The sequence below is a fragment of the Odocoileus virginianus genome, chromosome 16 (assembly GCF_023699985.2).
Source record: "Odocoileus virginianus isolate 20LAN1187 ecotype Illinois chromosome 16, Ovbor_1.2, whole genome shotgun sequence".
NCBI classification, from domain to species: Eukaryota; Metazoa; Chordata; class Mammalia; order Artiodactyla; family Cervidae; genus Odocoileus; species Odocoileus virginianus.
In genome coordinates, this window is record NC_069689.1 from 19,805,952 (window position 1) to 19,823,883 (window position 17,932).

Genomic DNA, 17,932 nt, shown 5'->3' on the forward strand with positions numbered 1-17,932 from the left:
GCTGGGTATCCAAATAGTGAAGGAAATTTTGTCTTTATAGAAGTATTCCAATGAATGAATAAAAAAAATCTAATGATAAAATATCACCATCTTGCCACCTCCAGTGAATTTAACAGATCTAGGCAATAAATGGGGGCTTCCCTTGTGGCTCAGCTGGTAAAGAATCCACCTGCAGTGCAGGAGACCTGGATTCAATCCCTGAGTTGGGAAGATCCCCCTGAAAAGAGAAAGGCTACCCACTCCAGTATTCTAGCCGGTACAGAATACTATACAAAATATAGTCCTGTATATTCTGTATAGTCCTTGCAGTCACAAAGAGTTGGACATGACTGAGCACTTTCACTAGGCAATACATAGTTGTTGATGTATCATGGAAAGAGAGAACCGAACATTATGTGCCACTTGTTAGAAATACTCAACTCCACATATGAAGTGTCTCTGCCAAAAAAATTAACCTGAATCTGATCAATCCTTTAAATCTACTTAGCAATTTACAGCAATCTATAGCAATTTACAAATGAGATAAATGTATGGTGTAAAAAAAAATGATGATGATACAATTAGCAAATTCCAGAATGTGAGAAAAACATTAGAATAACTTCTTCAACTAATAAGTTGCAAGGAGAGAGAAAAAATAATTTGGGATAAGAAGGGGAGTTTCATATTAAGTATCTTTTTCAACCACAATGATATAAGATTAGAAATAAATTACAGGACGAAACCTATAAAAAATACATAAACAGGTGGAGACTTTGAACAATATGTTACTAAACAAACAGTGGATCATCAAAGGATTGAAAGAGGAAATAAAAAAATACCTAGATACAAATGACAATGAAAACACTATGATCCAAAGCCTATGGAAGGCAATGCCAAAAAATATTCACACTATCATACAATTGCATTCATTTCACACACTAGCAAGATTATGCTCAAAATCCTTCAAGCTAGGCTTCAGCAGTACATGAACCGAGAACTTCCAGATGTACAAGCTGGGTTTCAAAGAAGCAGAGGAACTTGAGATCAAATTGCGAACATTTGTTGGATCATAGACAAAGCAAGGGAATTCCAGAAAAACACCTACTTCTGCTTCACTGACTATGCTAAAGCCTTTTACTGCATGGATCACAACAAATTGTGGAGAATTCTTAAAGAGTTGAAAATACCAGACCACCTTACCTGTCTCCTGAGAAACCTATATGCAAGTCAACGGTTAGATTTAAAACCAGACATGGAACAGCTGACTGGTTCAAAATTGGGAAATGAGTAAGGCAAGGCTATATATTGTCACCCTGCTTATTTAACTTCTAACCAGAGTACATCATGCAAAATGCTGGGCTGGATGAATCACAGGCTAGAATCAAGATTGCCAGGAGAATTATCAACAACTTCAGCTATGCAGATGATACCACTCTAATGGCAGAAAGTGAAGAGGAAGTAAGGAGCCTCTTGATGAGAGTGAAAGAGGAGAATGAAAAAGCTGGCTTGAAACTCAAAATTCAAACAACTAAAATCATGGTCTTTGGTCCCATCACTTCATGGCAAACATAAGGGGAAAAAGTAAAAGCAGTGACCGATTTTCTTTTCTTGTCTCCAAAATAACTGCAGATGGTGACTGCAGCCATGTAAGTAAAAGATGCTTGCTCCTTGGAAGGAAAGCTATGGCAAGCCTAGATAGCATATTAGAAAGCAGAGACATTACCTTACTGACAAAGGTTCACTTAGTCAGTTCAGTTGAGTTCAGTCACTCAGTTGTGTCTGACTCTTTGCGACCTCATGAACCGCAGCACGCCAGGCCTCCCTGTCCATCACCAACTCCCGGAGTTTACGCAAACTCATGTCCATTGAGTCGGTAATGCCATCCAACCATCTCATCGGCTGCTGTCTCCTTCTCCTCCCACCCTCAATCTTCCCCAGCATCAGGGTCTTTTCAAATGAGTCAGCTCTTGGCATCAGGTGGCCAAAGTATTGGAGTTTCAGCTTCAACATCAGTCCTTCCAATGAACATCCAGGACTGATCTCCTTTAGGATGGGCTGGTTGGATCTTCCTTGCAGTCCAAGGGACTCTCAAGAGTCTTCTCCAACACCACAGTTCAAAAGCATCAATTCTTCAGCACTCAGCTTTCTTTATAGTCCAACTCTCACATCCATACATGACTACTGGAAAAACCATAGCCTTGACTAGATGAACCTTTGTTGACAAAGTAATATCTCTGCTTTTTAATATGCTGTCTAGGTTGATCATAACTTTCCTTCCAAGGAGTAAGCATCTTTTAATCTCAGGGCTGCAGTCACCATCTGCAGTGATTTTGGAGCCCCCCAAAATAAAGTCTGACACTGTTTCCACTGTTTCCCCATCTATTTCCCATGAGGTGATGGGACAGGATGCTATGATCTTAGTTTTCTGAATGTTGAGCTTTAAGCCAACTTTTCCACTCTCCTCTTTCACTTTCATCAAGAGGCTCTTTAGTTCTTCTTCACTTTCTGCCATAAGGGTGGTGTCATCTGCATATCTGAGGTTATTGATATTTCTCCCAGCAATCTTGATTCCAGCTTGTGCTTTCTCCAGCCCAGCATTTCTCATGATGTACTCTGCATATAAGTTAAATAAGCAGGGTGACAATATACAGCCTTGACATACTCCTTTTCCTATTTGAAACCAGTCTGTTGTTCCATGTCTAGTTCTAGCTATTGCTTCCTAACCTGCATACAGGTTTCTCAAGAGGCAGGTCAGGTGGTCTGATATTCCCATCTCCTTCAGAATTTTCCGCAGTTTATTGTGGTCCACATAGTCAAAGGCTTTGGCATAGTCAATAAAGCAGAAATAGATGTTTTTCTGGAACTCTCTTGCTTTTTTGATGATCCAGCTGATGTTGGCAATTTGTCTTACTGATTCTCAAACACAAGTAACTCATTGCTATCTTTCTGCTTTGTATATTCACTTTTCTGTTTACTGTGTTGGGTTGGTTTATTTCTCTTAGTTGGTTCTTATCTTGTCACAACTAAACCTTAAAGCAATGGACCAAAAGGTGTAGAACAACAGACAAGTTACAACTCATTCAGGTCTAGCATACAGATCTTTTATTAGTCCAACTAATAAAAGGAGTTCTCCTCATCCTTCCTGGCAAACCCTCTTGGCTTCCCTGTTTTATACTTCCAGTCTCCTCCTCTTGGTTGTGTCTGGTTCAAAGTAGGGCTTGTACCCACCACCAATCAATGAAAGGGAATAAAAATGGGCATATGCTCAAGGCTGATTGACAATTAAAAGTTGTATAACAGCAGGCTGTGTTGTTTATATCTTCCCATAATTCCATCTGTTATAATTCAGTGTAGAATATTCATGAGCCCTTGACTCCTAACTGCCTAACTGCCTAAGGTTTCCTGGAGAAGCCCCTGTGGTCTTTTGTATCCACTGTGTGCCTAGGGCACATGTGCAAGAGTTGAAAGTCTCTGTAGTTATTTTGTAGCGTATCTGTGAGCTCTGCTGTGTGTGTCTGGACTGAAGTTTAGCAATAAGTTTGCATCCCTTTCAGCCAGACCTCCCCTTGTTGCTCATGTCTAACTTCCTACTTAGCAACCCTAATCAATAAGGTCTCCCTATTAAGTCTGATTCTTCTTTCTGGACACAGTTATGAAGCTCTCTTTGACAGACTGTCTTCATTTAAACCTCATTGTAGGTAGCTGGTATGACCTTTTATCATTTTTGTTTCTCCTCAGGCACTCAATCCCATGATGATTGAAGTATTTTGTAGATAGTCACTTGTAGGTTTCTGAATGGATGTTGTATAAAAGATGATAGGTTTGAACAAACTCCATGTCTTGAAGATTTTTAAAGAAAATGATCTTTGGTGCTCTTTGAAAGAGACAGTTAATTGGAAATTCTAACTGCCTGTCCTTTAGGTTTTTCTAAGCATGTTTCTGTACTTCATAGCAGCTGATTGGCTGTTACCACAGTTAAGTGAACTACTAAACCAGTAAGCTGTGAAAACTCAGCTCCCAACTTGAGTTCTTCTTTGTCAACTTATATGGAAGAAAGCTTGGGAAAACATAAAAAAGATAAGTGCAACTGATTAGGCATCCCAGTAAGAGGAAATTACAGTAAGAAATAAAGGCCCTACTATAGCATGAATTTATAGTGTAATCACTCTTCCATGATAATAGAGTAACTATAAATACCAGATGGTGAGGGAGGGAGGTTCCTTCTCTGGGACAATTCCCAATATTTATTTCGCGCTGGAGAATAGAAATGCCCAGATATGTGCCCTATATCTGACCATTACATGAAACTTCTAAGCATTAAATGTGATTAAGTGGAGGTAATTTGACTGTTAAGGATGAGTAGGAGAGTGTGATATGATAAGGATAAAGAGGTTGCTTCAATGTATAAAAATATGGATTCAGAGATAATATTTATCAAGTGCTTATTCTATGTAAAGTAGCTGTTGGATGTGTTAGTATATTATTCAGTTCTTTTTACAACAACCCTCTGAAGTGTTATCCCTATTTGACTGAATAGAAAATGAACCTGAACCTGAAGAAGTTAAGTCACTTTCCAGTGGTCAAACATCTTAGTGAAGGAACTAAAGGTCCTCTGACTTCGTTATCTGATTAATCTTTTGTTTAAATCATTACCTGTTTCCTGACCCAACAGCTATTCTTTTTTTTTTTTTTTCATGATCACACTTTCCTGATCTTTAACTCTTGAGCCAGCCTTTAGAGACTCAGGAGAAACCTGCAAACTTCAGGAGAACCCTCTTCTACTTCAAAAAGTGGGGGGCACATAGGGTCCCAAACAAAGCAAGAATGTCCCAAAGGGTCCTGTTTAGTTTCAACATCAAAGTGTTAGCAGAGTTGGTTTCCTTTGAGTGCCACAAAGAAGGAACTGCTCCAGGCCTCTCACCTTGGCTTGTGGATGGCTGCCTTCTCCCTGTGTCTTCACATCATCTTCCCTCTGTATGAGCATGTGTCCAAAATTTTCCCTTCTTATAAAGACACCAGTCATGTTGGATTAGAGCCTACCCTAATGATTTCATTTTAGCTTAATTACTTCTGTAAAGACACCCATCTCCAGATATGACCACATTCTGATATATTTGGGATTTGGGACTTCAGCATATGAATTTGGTGGGTGGGAAGCAGTTTGGCCCATAACAGGTACTTGCTAACACACACAGTGGTATGCATTACAGAGAAACACCAAGTCTGGGAGATTCTTCATGGAAACAAGCCTGTGCTTGTCCAGGAAAGATGTTACCTCATCCTTCCAGGTTGTTTGCTGCAAACACAACCCTGAGAAAGGGCCTTGCATTCCTGGTACCCAGCAAGGATGTGCAGGGATGCTTAGGAGTCACGTGGGTTGTCTCTTTCAAGAGCATTGCAGTCAGAATCTTAGATCAAGGTACAACTATATCATCCCCAGAGTCTTTAGCAAGTCAGGTTGTGTTTCACACAGCTATAGAATTAATCATGCCTCTCTAGCAGTTACATGGATTGCAAAAAAACCTGAGCCACAGCTCTTTAGTTTACAATAATTATATTTATAAATGTCCTTCTTACCAACTAAGGAGTTAAGTGTAGAGTTTAATCCATTGTTTCCTGCTTTTATCACATAATGAGAAACATTTTTAATTCAGAAGAGAGATATTTTCTTTACTATGCTGTTGTTTATAGCAAAAGGAACTAAAAAGTATGTTCATAGTAAATGAATGGAAACAATTCTTGTTTCTTCTAACAGATGGAATTGCCACATTTATATGTTCTGATTTTACTTTTGAACATGTTTGACTTTTCATCAGGAATAACATATAATAAAGGTAGGTTTCAGACTCTTACTCTGTAAAATAGAGAAAATCTCCTCAGGAGTTCCCCTTTATATCCTTTCCTCACTACCCAAACAGTTTTTTCTTTTAGCACTTCTTCTTTACCTTATTTCCAGTTTTTCCTGGGTACTATCTATTGTAGTAGAGGTTTTGAATAACATCATTGTGCACATTGGGACTTTTCTTTAGCTATAGTATTTCATTACTTGTAAGTCATACAATATTTAAATTTTAAGGAGCATTTCGTATTTACAAAGCTTGAATTATTTATATAGATCTTTTTTATTTTTCCGCTATGAATGGTTACATGTAAGATGAATTGTAAACTGAATTATAGTCTAATAATCTGAGAACTTTCTGAAATTAATACATGGATCAAATTGAAAAATAGGATTTTCATGGTGTAAAATTTTATAAAAGGAATAAGACAAATCCACCTCTATTTGTGCAGATTGCATAGCTTCTATAGTATCCGAAACTAGATCTACCAGAACATAGTAAATGTTCAAAAAAATTGTTGACTGAGTGGATGGAGAGACTCCAGGCTCTCTTCTACACATGGATGTATTGCAGAATTGGATGAGTTGTGGAGTGAATCAGTTCTATTTCCTATATCTACTAGAGAATATATCACATAAATATGGATATAAACTAAGATTGCAAAGTCACTGTCAAACTTATGAGACTTCAGAGAAGAGTATATACTTCCAACTGGGCACAGGATAAAGTCAGAGAAAACATTGCAGGAAAGATAGCAATATATACGGATCCCCAAAATGTCTATGCAGGCATGTGGAAGAGTATCCCACAAAGACAGCACAAGGATAAGTGATTTTTCAATCCCATCTTTCTTTTTTTTAAATTTAAATTATTTATTTATTTTACTTTATAACATTGTATTGGTTTTGCCATACGTTGACTTGAATCCACCATGGGTGTACGTGTGTTTCCCATCCTGAACCCCCCTCCCAACTCCTTCCCTATCCCATCCCTCTGGGTCATCCCAGTGCACCAGCCCTGAGCATCCTGTATCATGCATCAAATCTGGACTGGCCATCTTTCAACTTTGTAAAGGTTTTTATTGAAAAAATTTTTAGCAAGCTTACATCTTTCTGTACATCAGATTTTTTGCATTTAAATAGTTTCGAACTTTATTGAAATTTCATTTGAAATATTTAAATTAAGTAAAAATTCCATTTTCAAATTTTCTAGAGTATTATAGATGTGACATTAATTATAGGTGGTATATTTATGAGATTTCCTGCAACAAAATCACATAATAAGGTAAATATTTCCTACTACCTATATTCAAAATGCCCTCTCCACAGCATGCACTTTTAAAAGTATTTGATTTCATGTTCCTTGTTCAAATAAATGAACCTTTAGTTTGAAAGGACATATTGAGTCCTGATTTATTTTTTTGAAACTATCAACATATTCCTGACAGCCATTTTTCATTTCAAAAAGATCAGAGAATTTAAAACACTTTTTCAAAAATTATTTTAAAAATTCCTAACATCTTTAAATTAAACAGTCTTTTAAAAAGTATTTTGCCTTTGAGAGAACAGCATCGAAACATGTATATTATCAAGGGTGAAACAGATCACCAGCCCATGTTGGATGCATGAGACAAGTGCTCAGGGCTGGCGCACTGGGAAGACCCAGAGGGATCGGGTGGGGAGGTAGGTGGGAGGGGGGATCCGAATGGGAAATATATGTAAATACATGGCTGATTCATGTCAATGAATGGCAAAAACCACTACAATATTGTAAAGTAATTAGCCTCCAACCAATAAAAATAAATGGAAAAAAATTAAAAAAAAAAAAATAAAAAGTATTTTGCCATTGTATACCACCAAAACCCATGCTTATTATAAAAGATGTCTATAGTCACTCTTAATCTAGCCTTACCTCTGATGGGCTTCAGTACTTTGCTGCAGCTGGCTTTAACTTCATTCTGCCAAAGAAAACCAGAGCTGAACAGTATTTAAAGCTGTGATACTACAGTTTATTCAGGGACTATTTCAATTGAGGAAAAGATATCTCAGTATAGAACTAGTCTCAGTTCCAAACACAGCATAGACAAGTGGCTTAAAACTCAACATTAAAAAAACTAAGATCATGGCATCTGGTCCCATCACTTCATGGCAAATAGAAGGGGAAAATGTGGAAACAGTGACAGACTTTATTTTCCTGGGCTCCAAAATCACTGCTGATGGTCACTGCAGCCATGAAATTAAAAGATGCTTGCTCCTTGGAAGGAAAGCCATGACAAAGCTAGACAGCCTATTAAAAAGCAGAAACATCTCTTTGCCGGCAAGGTTCTGATTTTTCCAGTGTCATGCATGGACATGAAAGTTGGTCCATAAATAAGAGGCTGAGCACCTAAAAATTGATGCTTTTGAAATTAGTTTTCAAAATTAGCTTTTGAAATTAGCTTTAACATTTTAGGGCTGGAGAAAACCCTTGGGGAGTCCCTTGGACTGCAAGGAGATCAAACTAGTCAATCCTAAAGGAAATCAACCCTGAATATTCATTGGAAGGACTGATGCTGAAGCTGAAGCTCCAATACTTTGGCCACCTGATGCACAGAGCCAACTCATTGGAAAAGACCCTGATGCGGGAAAGATTGAGGGAAGGAGGAGAAGGGGGTGACAGAGGATTAGATGCTTGGATGGCACCACTGACTGAGTAGACATGAGTTTGAGCAAACTCAGGTAGATAGTGAAGGACAGGGAAGCGTGGCATGCTGCAGTCAAAGGGGTCACAATGAATTGAACATAATTTAGCACCTGAAAAACAACAACAGCAATTTTATCTTTAAAATGAAAAAATGGGAGAACTTAATTTTATCTAGAGTGATGTGAATTTAAAATATACAATTATAATTTTTGTTCTTTTAAAAATATTTTTTAATGGAAATTCTTCATTAGTGACCTAAAATATACATATATGTGTTTGTATTATTTAGGTGATACAGAGTCACACTTTGCTTGTGATAGTAAAGGGATTCCCCAAAAGGATGAAATGATCAAATTGTATCTTTCCTCTGATGACTTGGTAAGGTCCATTACTAATAGCATGTGTTTTACAATCCCTTGTACTCCTTTTAAGTCAAAATGTGAAACCAATAGCATTGTACTCTTTTCAACTATCTTCTACTATTTTCAGACTTCAGGGGGTGAAATTAGATATAAATAATTTTCCTTTCTATCCTTTCTATTTCATTTCCCTTGATCAAGTGAAATATTTCATTTAGCAATTGAACACCCTGGGTAGTTTGCTTTTTTTTTTTTTTAAGATGCCTCCTTCCTCTTTTTTAAAAAAGACTGGCTATAATGATCTTCATTTTTTATGAATCTGATTTGTTCACTTGAGGTTTGACAGATGTAGCCTGTTAGAAAAAGAACGTTTCCTCACATGAACTTGGGAAAGAATCTTTTCCTTTCATAACAAGTACCACATTGCAGTTGTCATTTTGGGTAAGAGTTATTTGATTCCTTTGATTCAAATAATGGCAAAGTTTAAAAAACACAGCAAAATAAAATGTTGTTAAGATAGTCATGAAGCAAATGCTAACAAAAACATAAATTAATGAAAGTTGCACAGATTGTATAAAAATCCATGATAAATACAACAAAACAAAGAAAAATGCTCCATAAGGACAAATACATTTATCCTAAAGTCTGCTTTGACTTAGTTCCCCATTCCTTCTTGATATGCCAAACATATATTTAATTTTTTATTTACAGATCTTATGAAGTTCATGCCCTTTGAGTCACTCATGTCTTTCCTGTTTGTGATTAAATATTATGGGAAGTGAAGAAGGAAATGGCAACTCACTCCAGTGTTCTTGCCTGGGAAAGCCCATGGATGAAGAGCCTGGTGGGCTACAGTTCATGGGGTTGCAAAGAGTCAGACATGACTGAGTCTCTGAGTACATATTTTAGAAAAGAAATGGGCTCTAGAGAAAGTGAGACTTACAGAACTGGGGTCAAATTTTGGTTCTACCATACATGGGCTGTGTGGCCTAGGGCAGGTTACCTACCCTCTCTAATCTTCAGTTTTGTCCTCTGTGAAGGTGAATTATAACCTAGTTTTTGGATAGTTGTAATGTGCTAGTTCTAGAAGGGGCTTCCCTCCTAACTCAGCCAGTAAAGAATCCACCTCAATGTGGGAGACCTGAGTCGAATCCCTGGGTTGTGAAGATCCTCTGAAGGAGGGCATGGCAACCCACTCCAGTATTCTTGCCTGGAGAATTCCATGGACAGAGGAGCCTGGTGGGCTACAGTCCATGGGGTCAAGAAGAGTCGGATATGACTGAGAGATTAAGCACATCACAGCACAATTCTAGAAGAGGAATTAGTAGATATAATAGTTAACATTTACAAAGTATTTATGTGTTTCAGGCATTTTTCTAAGCATTTTCATGTTCATTATAACATTTAATCTTCTTTAAGATAAGTACTATAGGGAAGTACTGAACCTCCCCTCTTAGGTTCTGTGGCTGGGGCCTGTAAAATAAGCTGACAAAAGACAGATTAAGCAGGAGATAAATATGAACTTTGGGAATTCCCTGGCAGCCCAGTGGTTAGGACTCAGCACTTTTACTTCCATGGCCTGGGCTCAAACCCTGGTTGGGGAACTAAGATCCTGCAAGCTGCAGGGCACAGCCAAAAATAGAGAAAACTTTATTTATGCATGCAATGCACATACCCATAGGAGAACACAGTAATGAGTAACTCAAAGGGGTGCTTAGAATTTGGAGCTCATATACCATCTTAACAAACAGCAAAAAATTGTGGAGAAGTGATAACACCTTTGTATTTGGGTTTATCTCCCGGTTAACCCCCTTAATATACAAATTCCATTAGGTTAAGGATTTTTGCCTGTTTTGTTCACTTCTGTTTCCCCAGCACCTATAACACTGCCTGCTTCGTGGTAAGGGCTCAGTAAATATCCCTGGAATGAATGTTTCCTCATTTTATAGATAGGGAAACTGAAATTCAGATAGGTAACTTGCCCAAAGTGAGAACTAAATGAGATGAAGCTCATCTTATCTGTATTGATTTTCAAGAAAATCCACCATTTATGGTCACTACCTTTTCATTCACCTTCTCACAACCGGGAAATATTCAATAAAAATGCAGTGACATGATTTTGCTTCTTTTTTATTTAGATACAAAATGATGTTAATAAAATATAAATTTCTACATGTGATAGCATTAAGCTTTGATTCTATGTTTATTAAATATAATAACTCTATGACCATTTCTGTGACAGAAAACATTATTATAGGATATATTGAAATCTGTTACGACACTAGCATAATAGCTTACTGACTTTTGAAAAATGTACTTTTCAAAATAGATTTTTTTTTAAGTTAAAGACTGGAATTACTAGAGATAGTAATCTTTAGCAGCATCTACTTTTCATAGATTTCTCCTCATTTTTAAATTAATGTAAAAAATGCTTCCCTTCATCAAATTGTCACTACTTGTTTTTGTTTTTCTCTTTCCCAAAGAAAATCGAGTGTTTTTTCCAATCTGAAGTTGAGTTTACTACAAAGGAGTTTCTCAGTGTATTCACATCAGCAGGACTTGCTCCCAGTCTGGAAATCATAAATAGTACATACACAGGGATCTTCCACTTTAATTTAACTTTGGTAATTACATTTTACTTTATTCTGTGATATATTATTAACAAGAATACTGTTCCTTTTAGCATGTGTTTTTAAAAACAGCTGATCTGGCAATATGGTTTATATATATTCTTTTAAGAAATTAAGAGAAGAAAAGAAAAAGATTCATATTTTTTATTCACATATTCATTATTTCCACAGCTTTTCATTCTTTTCTGTAAGTATAAGTTGCCATCTGGTGTCATATTCCTTCAACAATGAAGAAATTTTAGCATTTCTTACAGAGCAGGTCTATAGGCAATTAATTCCCTGGATGTTTTTTGCATTTGAAAATGTCTTTATTTCATTTTGGGGGGGAGGAAGGGTAGCAACTTTATTAAGATATAATTTACATGCCTTACAATTTGCCTAAAGTGTACAGTTAAATGGTTTTTAGTATATTCACAGAGTGCAACCATCACTACTATCTAATATTAGAACACTTTCACCTCTTCCAAAAGATAGCCCATACCAATTGACAGTCACTCCCCATTACACCTTCTACTACCCAGTATTAAGCAACCACTAATGTACTTTCTGTCTCTCTGGATTTGCTTATTTGAACATTTCATATAAATAAAACTGTATAATATGCAGTATTTTGTGAATGGCTTCCTTCAGTTATCATAATATTTTTCAGGTTCATCATGTGAGAGCATATATCAGTACATAATCCTTTTTAATGACAAATTATATTATGATCTCCTTCATGGATCACAGTCTGGTCATGGCAAAGAGGCTTGCATAACTCGATGAAGCTATGAGTCATGATCTGCAGGGCCACTCAAGATGGGTTAAAGTGAAGAGTTCTGACAAAATGTGGTCTACTGGAGCAGAAAATGCCAAACCACTCCATATTCTTGCCACAAGAACTCCATGAGCAGTATGAAAAGGCAAAAAGATATGACACCAGAAGATAAGCCCCCTAAGGTTGGAAGGTGTCCAATATGCTACTGGGGAAGAGCAGAGGGCAATTATGAATTGCTCCAGAAAGAATGAAGTGGCTGGGCCAAAGCGGAAATGACACACAGTTGTGGGTTTGTCTGGTGGGGAAAGAAAAGTCTGATGCTGTAAAGAACAATATTGCATAGGAACCTGAAAGTTAGGTCTGTTAATCAAGGTAAATTGGATGTGGTCAAGCAGTGAACATTGTGTTCACAGGCAAGATGAGATGGCAAGAGTGAACATCTTAGGAGTCAGTGAACTAAAATGGACGGGAATGGGCAAATTTAATTCAGATGATCATTATATTTACTACTGTGGGCAAAAATCCCTTAGAAGAAATGGAGTAACCCTCATAGTCAACAAAAGAGCCTGAAATGCAGTAGTTGGGCACAATCTCAAAAATGACAGAATGATCTCAGTTCATTTCCAAGGCAAACCACTCAACATCACAGCAATTCAAGTCCAGGCCCAACCACTGATGTCAAAGAGGCTGAAGTTGACTGGTCATACAAAGACCCAAAACAACATTTAGAACTAACACCAAAAAAAAAAAAAAAATGTCCTTTTCATCATAGGGGATTTAAATGCAAAAGTAAGAAGTCAAGAGATACCTGGAACAGCAGGCAAGATTGGCCTTGGAGTACAAAATGAAGCAGGGCAAAGGCTAACAGAGTTTAGTCAAGAATATACACTGGTCATAGCCAACACCATTTTCCAATAACCCAAGTGATGTCTCTACACATGGACATCACCAGATGGTCAATACTGAAATCAGATTGATTATGTTCTTTGCACTCAAAGAGAGAGAAGATCTAGACAGTCAGCAAAAACAAGACCTGGAGCTAACTGTGACTTAGATCATAAGCTCCTTATTGCCAAATTCAGACGTAAATTGAAGAAAGCAGGGAAAACCACTAAGCTATTCAGGTATGACCTAAATCAAAGCCCTTATAATTATATAGTGGAGGTGATGAATGGATTCAAGGGATTAGATCTGATAGAGTGCCTGAAGAACTATGGATGGAGGTTTGTAACACTGTAAAGGAGGCAGTGACCAGAATCATCCCCAAAAAAGAAATCTAAGAAGGCAAAGTGGTTGTCTGAGGAGGCTTTACAAATACACAAGAAAAGAAGAGAAGTGAAAGGCAATGGCGAAAGGGAAAGATACACCCAACTGGGGCATCCCTGGCGGTTCAGTTGGTAAAGAGATGGCCTGCAATGCGGGAGTCCCAGGTTCCATTCCTGGGTCAGGGAATATCCCCTGGAGAAAGAAATGGCAACCCACTCCAGTATTCTTGCTTAGGAAACACCATGGCCAGAGGAGCCTGGCAGGTTGCAGTCTGTGGGGTTGCAAGCATCAGGCATGACTTAACAGCTAAACCACAACCACCACCATACACAACTGAATGCAGCATTCCAGAAAATAGCAAGGAGAGATAAGAAGGCCTTCTTAAATGAACAGTGCAAAGAAATAGAGGAAAGCAGTAGAATGGGAAAGACTAGAGACTGCTTCAAGAAAATCGGAAGGACTTTGGTGGTCTAGTGGTTAACAATCTGCCTGCCAATGCAGGGGACCCTGGTTTAATCCTCGGTTCAGAAAGATCCCACATGCTTCAGGCCAATTAAGCCCACAACTATTTAGCCTATGCTCTAGACCCCTTGGAGAAGGCAGTGGCAACCCACTCCAGTGTTCTTGCCTGGAGAACCCCAGGGACGGGGGAGCCTGGTGGGCTGCAGGCCATGGGATCGCCACGCATTGGACACGACTGAAGCAACTTAGCAGCAACAGCAGCAGCTAGACCCCTAAAGTCGCGCCTGCTGAAGCCCATGGGCCCTAGAGCCCATGCTCCATAAGAAGAGAAGCCACCACAATGAGAACCCGAGGCCTCACATCTAGAGAGTGGGCCCTGCTTGTCACAGCTAGAGAAAGCATGTGTGCAGCAACAAAGACAGAGCTCAACCAAAAGTTAAAACACAAATAAATGAAAATTTTAAGAAATAAAATAAAAATTGGATACATCAAGGGGAAATCTCATACAAGGATGGGCATGATAAAGGACAGAAATGACAAGGACCTAACTGAAACAGAATAGATTAAGAAGAGATGGCAAGAATACACAGAAGAACTATACAAAAAAGGTTTTAATGACCCAAATAACCATGATGATGTGGTCACTCACTTAGAGCCAGACATCTTGGAGTGTGAAGTCAAGTGAACCTTAGGAAGCAATACTACAAACAAAAGTAGTGGAGGTGATGGAATTCCAGCTGAGCTATTTCAAATCCTAAAAGATGATGCTGTTAAAGTGCTGCACTCAGTATGTCAGCAAACTTGGAAAGCTCAGCAGTGGCCACAGGACTGGAAAAGGCCAGTTTTCATTCCAGTCCCAAAGAATAGCAATGCCAAAGAATGTTCAAACCACCACACAGTTGCATTCATTTCACATCCTAGCAAGGTAATGCTCAAAATCCTTCAAGTTAGGCTTCAACAGTATATGAACCAAGAACTTCCAGATGAACAAGCTGGATTCTTTTCATTTATTTAGGTTTTCTTGAATTTCTTTCAACAATGTTTTGTTGTTTTCAGAGTATAAGTTTTGCACTTCTTTTGTTAAATTTATTTCTAATATTTCATTCTTTTTGATGCTGTTGTAAAGAGAATTGCTTTCTTATTCTCATTTCCAGATTGTTCTTTGCAAGTATATAAAAAATACAACTAATTGTTGTATCTGATATCCTGAAAACATACTCTCACTTAAAACTTCTAGTAGGTTTTTAGTGGTCACTCTAATTTTTGAAAGATTATTTTGTAAGATGTAGAATTTCTGAGTGATTTCATTTGCTTTAAGCATTTTGAATATTTCATTCTGCATTTTGAATGTGTCACCTGACATCATTTATCCTGAAAGAGAAGTCAACTGTTAATTTTGTTATTGTCCCCTGTATGTAATGTGGCATTTTCCTGTTAGTGCTTGTAAGATTTTCTCTTTGTATTTACTCTAATTGAGATTCACTAGGCTATTTGGATTGTAAGTTTACCAAATTTCCGAAGTTTTCAGCCACTACTTCTCCAAAGAAATGTTCTGCCCCTTTCTCTCTTTTCCTGCCTGGGACTCCAAATGGGCTTTTTTTTTTTTTTTTCACAATAGTAAAAGATGTTTATCAGTTTTCACAATCAACAACCAGACAAAAAATAAAAGATTATTCCAATTGCAAGCCATAATGGGAACATGATTAACTTAACAATATAAAATAATTTTGTACAATCTGGGGGCTGTCAAGTAGAATGATGTGGTAAGTGGAAGTGCATACATGCACATGTTTTCTTCCATCCAGCCAGTCTATGTCTTTTAGTTGGTGCATTTAATCCATTTACATTTCAGGTAATGTATGATCCTATTATGGTTTTCTTGATGTTCTGGGTTTATTTTCTGTAGATCTTTTCCTTCTCTTGTATTTCCTGCCTGGAGAAGCTTCTTTAGCATTTGTTGTAAAGCTGGTTTGGTGGTGCTGAATTCTCTTAACTTTTGCTTATCTGGAAAACTTTTGATTTCTCGATCAAATCTGAAGGAGAGTCTTGCTGGGTAGAGTATTTGTGGTTATAGGTTCTTCCCTTTCATCACTTTAAATATATCATGTCATTCCCTTCTGGCTTGTAGAGTTTCTGTTGAGAAATCAGCTGATAACCTGATGAGAGTTCCCTTGACAAATAAAATATTTGTCATTTTTCCCTGTTGCTTTTAATATTTTATCTCTGTATTTAATTTTTGTCAGTTTGATTACTATGAGTTTTGGTTTGTTCCTCCTTGGGTTTATCCTTGCTGGGACTCTCTGTGCTTCCTGGACTTGGTTGACTAATTTCCTTTCCCATGTTAGGGAAGTTTTCAGGTATTATCTCTTCAGATATTTTCTCAGGTACCTTCTCTCTCTCTTCTCCTTCTGGGAGCCCTATAATGCAAATGTTGGTGCATTTAATGTTATCAGAGGTCTCTTAGGCTGTTTTCATTCTTTTTTCTATATTCTGTTCCATGGCACTGATTTCCACCATTTTGTCCTTCAGGTCATTTATCCATTCTTCTGCCTCAGTTATTCTGCTATGGATTCTTTCTAACGTATTATTCATTTCTGTTTGTCGGTTCTTTAGTTCTTTTAGGCCTTTGGTAACATTTCTTGCATCTTCTCGAACTTTGCCTCCATTCTTTTCCCAAGATCCTGGATCATCTTCACTATCATTATTCTGAATTCTTTTTCTGGAAGGTTGCCTGTCTCTATTTCATCTAGTTGTTTTTCTGGGATTTTATCTTATCCCTTCATTTTCGACAAAACTTTCTGCTTTGTCATAGTGATTAACTTTCTGTGATATGGTTTTTGTTTCAGCTTCTGTGAGACTATGCTTCTTTTGCTTCTTCTGTCGGCCCTCTAATGGATGAGGCTAAGAGGCTTGTGTAAGCTTCTTGATGGGAGGGACTGGGAAAAACTGGGTCTTGCTCTGGTGGGCAGGGCCTTGCTCAGTAGTTTTAATCCAATTATCTGCTAATAGGTGGGGTTGCACTCCCTCCCTGGTAGTTGTTTGGCCTGAAGTGACCCAGCCCTGGGGTCTGTAGGCTCTATGGTAGGGTTAATGGTGAACTCCAAGAGGGTTTATGCCAAGGGAGACCTTTAAGTGCCCCCATCCCTGTGGTGAGCCCCTGCTGACCCAGGCCTTTACAGGAGGCCCTCCAACACTAGCAAGTAGTTTTGGTTCAGTCTCCTATGGGGTCACTGCTTCTCTCCTCTGGGTCTTGCTGTGCCAAAATTTTGTTTGTGCCCTCAAAGACTGGAATCCCTGTTTCCCCCAGTCCTCTGGGAGGCCTGTAGTCAAACCCCACTGGCCCTCAAGGCCAGATTACTGGGGATTCTCAGTCCTTTTGTCAGATTGTCAGGCTTCCCAGCCTTCACAACAGTGGGGTTCAGAACCTTCACAATACTGTGAGAACTTCTTTGGTATTATTGTTCTTCAGTCTGTGGATCACCCACCTGGCATGTGTGGGATTTGATTTTACCATGATTGCACACCTCCTAGCTGGTGTCTCAGATGGTAAAGTGTCTGCCTACAACGCGGGAGACTCAGGTTCAATCCCTGGGCTGGGAAGATCTCCTGGAGACAGAAATGGCAACCCACTCCCGTACTCTTGCCTGGAAAATCCCATGGATGGAGGAGCCTGGTAGGCTACAGTCCATGGGGTCGCAAAGAGTCAGACATGACTGAGCGACTTCACTTTCACTTTCACCATCTTGCTGCAGCTTCTTTTTCTTTGGACATGGGGTATGTTTTTTGGTGGGTTCCAGTGTCCTCCTGTTGATGGTTGTTCAATAGCTAGTTGCAATTTTGGTGCTCTCACAGGAGGAGATGAGGACATGCCCTTCTACTCCACCATCTTGAACCAAAAGCTCAATTTGGCACATTTTGGAAAATGTTTTATCAACCCACAGATCTCTATAGCTCCAT

At 38.4% G+C, this 17,932-nt stretch overlaps 1 protein-coding gene and 1 long non-coding RNA gene across 4 annotated transcripts in view; one reads left to right on the forward strand and one right to left on the reverse strand.

Moving 5' to 3' along the window:
• LOC139038709 (uncharacterized) overlaps positions 1–17,932 on the reverse strand; it is a 448,893-nt gene that overhangs the window by 397,360 nt on the left and 33,601 nt on the right. The window lies entirely within an intron of this gene.
• The window catches only part of CATSPERB (cation channel sperm associated auxiliary subunit beta), a 120,183-nt gene continuing 107,977 nt past the window's right edge, over positions 5,727–17,932 (forward strand). For 2 of the 3 annotated variants that reach the window (XM_020875990.2, XM_020875992.2), the window contains exons 1-3: positions 5,727–5,813; positions 8,791–8,879; positions 11,344–11,484. In XM_020875990.2, the coding sequence (XP_020731649.2) occupies positions 5,735–5,813; positions 8,791–8,879; positions 11,344–11,484 (309 nt within the window). In that variant the 5' untranslated portion in view covers positions 5,727–5,734. Of the gene's footprint in view, positions 5,814–8,790; positions 8,880–11,343; positions 11,485–17,932 lie in introns of those variants that run through there. The other variant, XM_070477946.1, reaches the window with a different exon arrangement.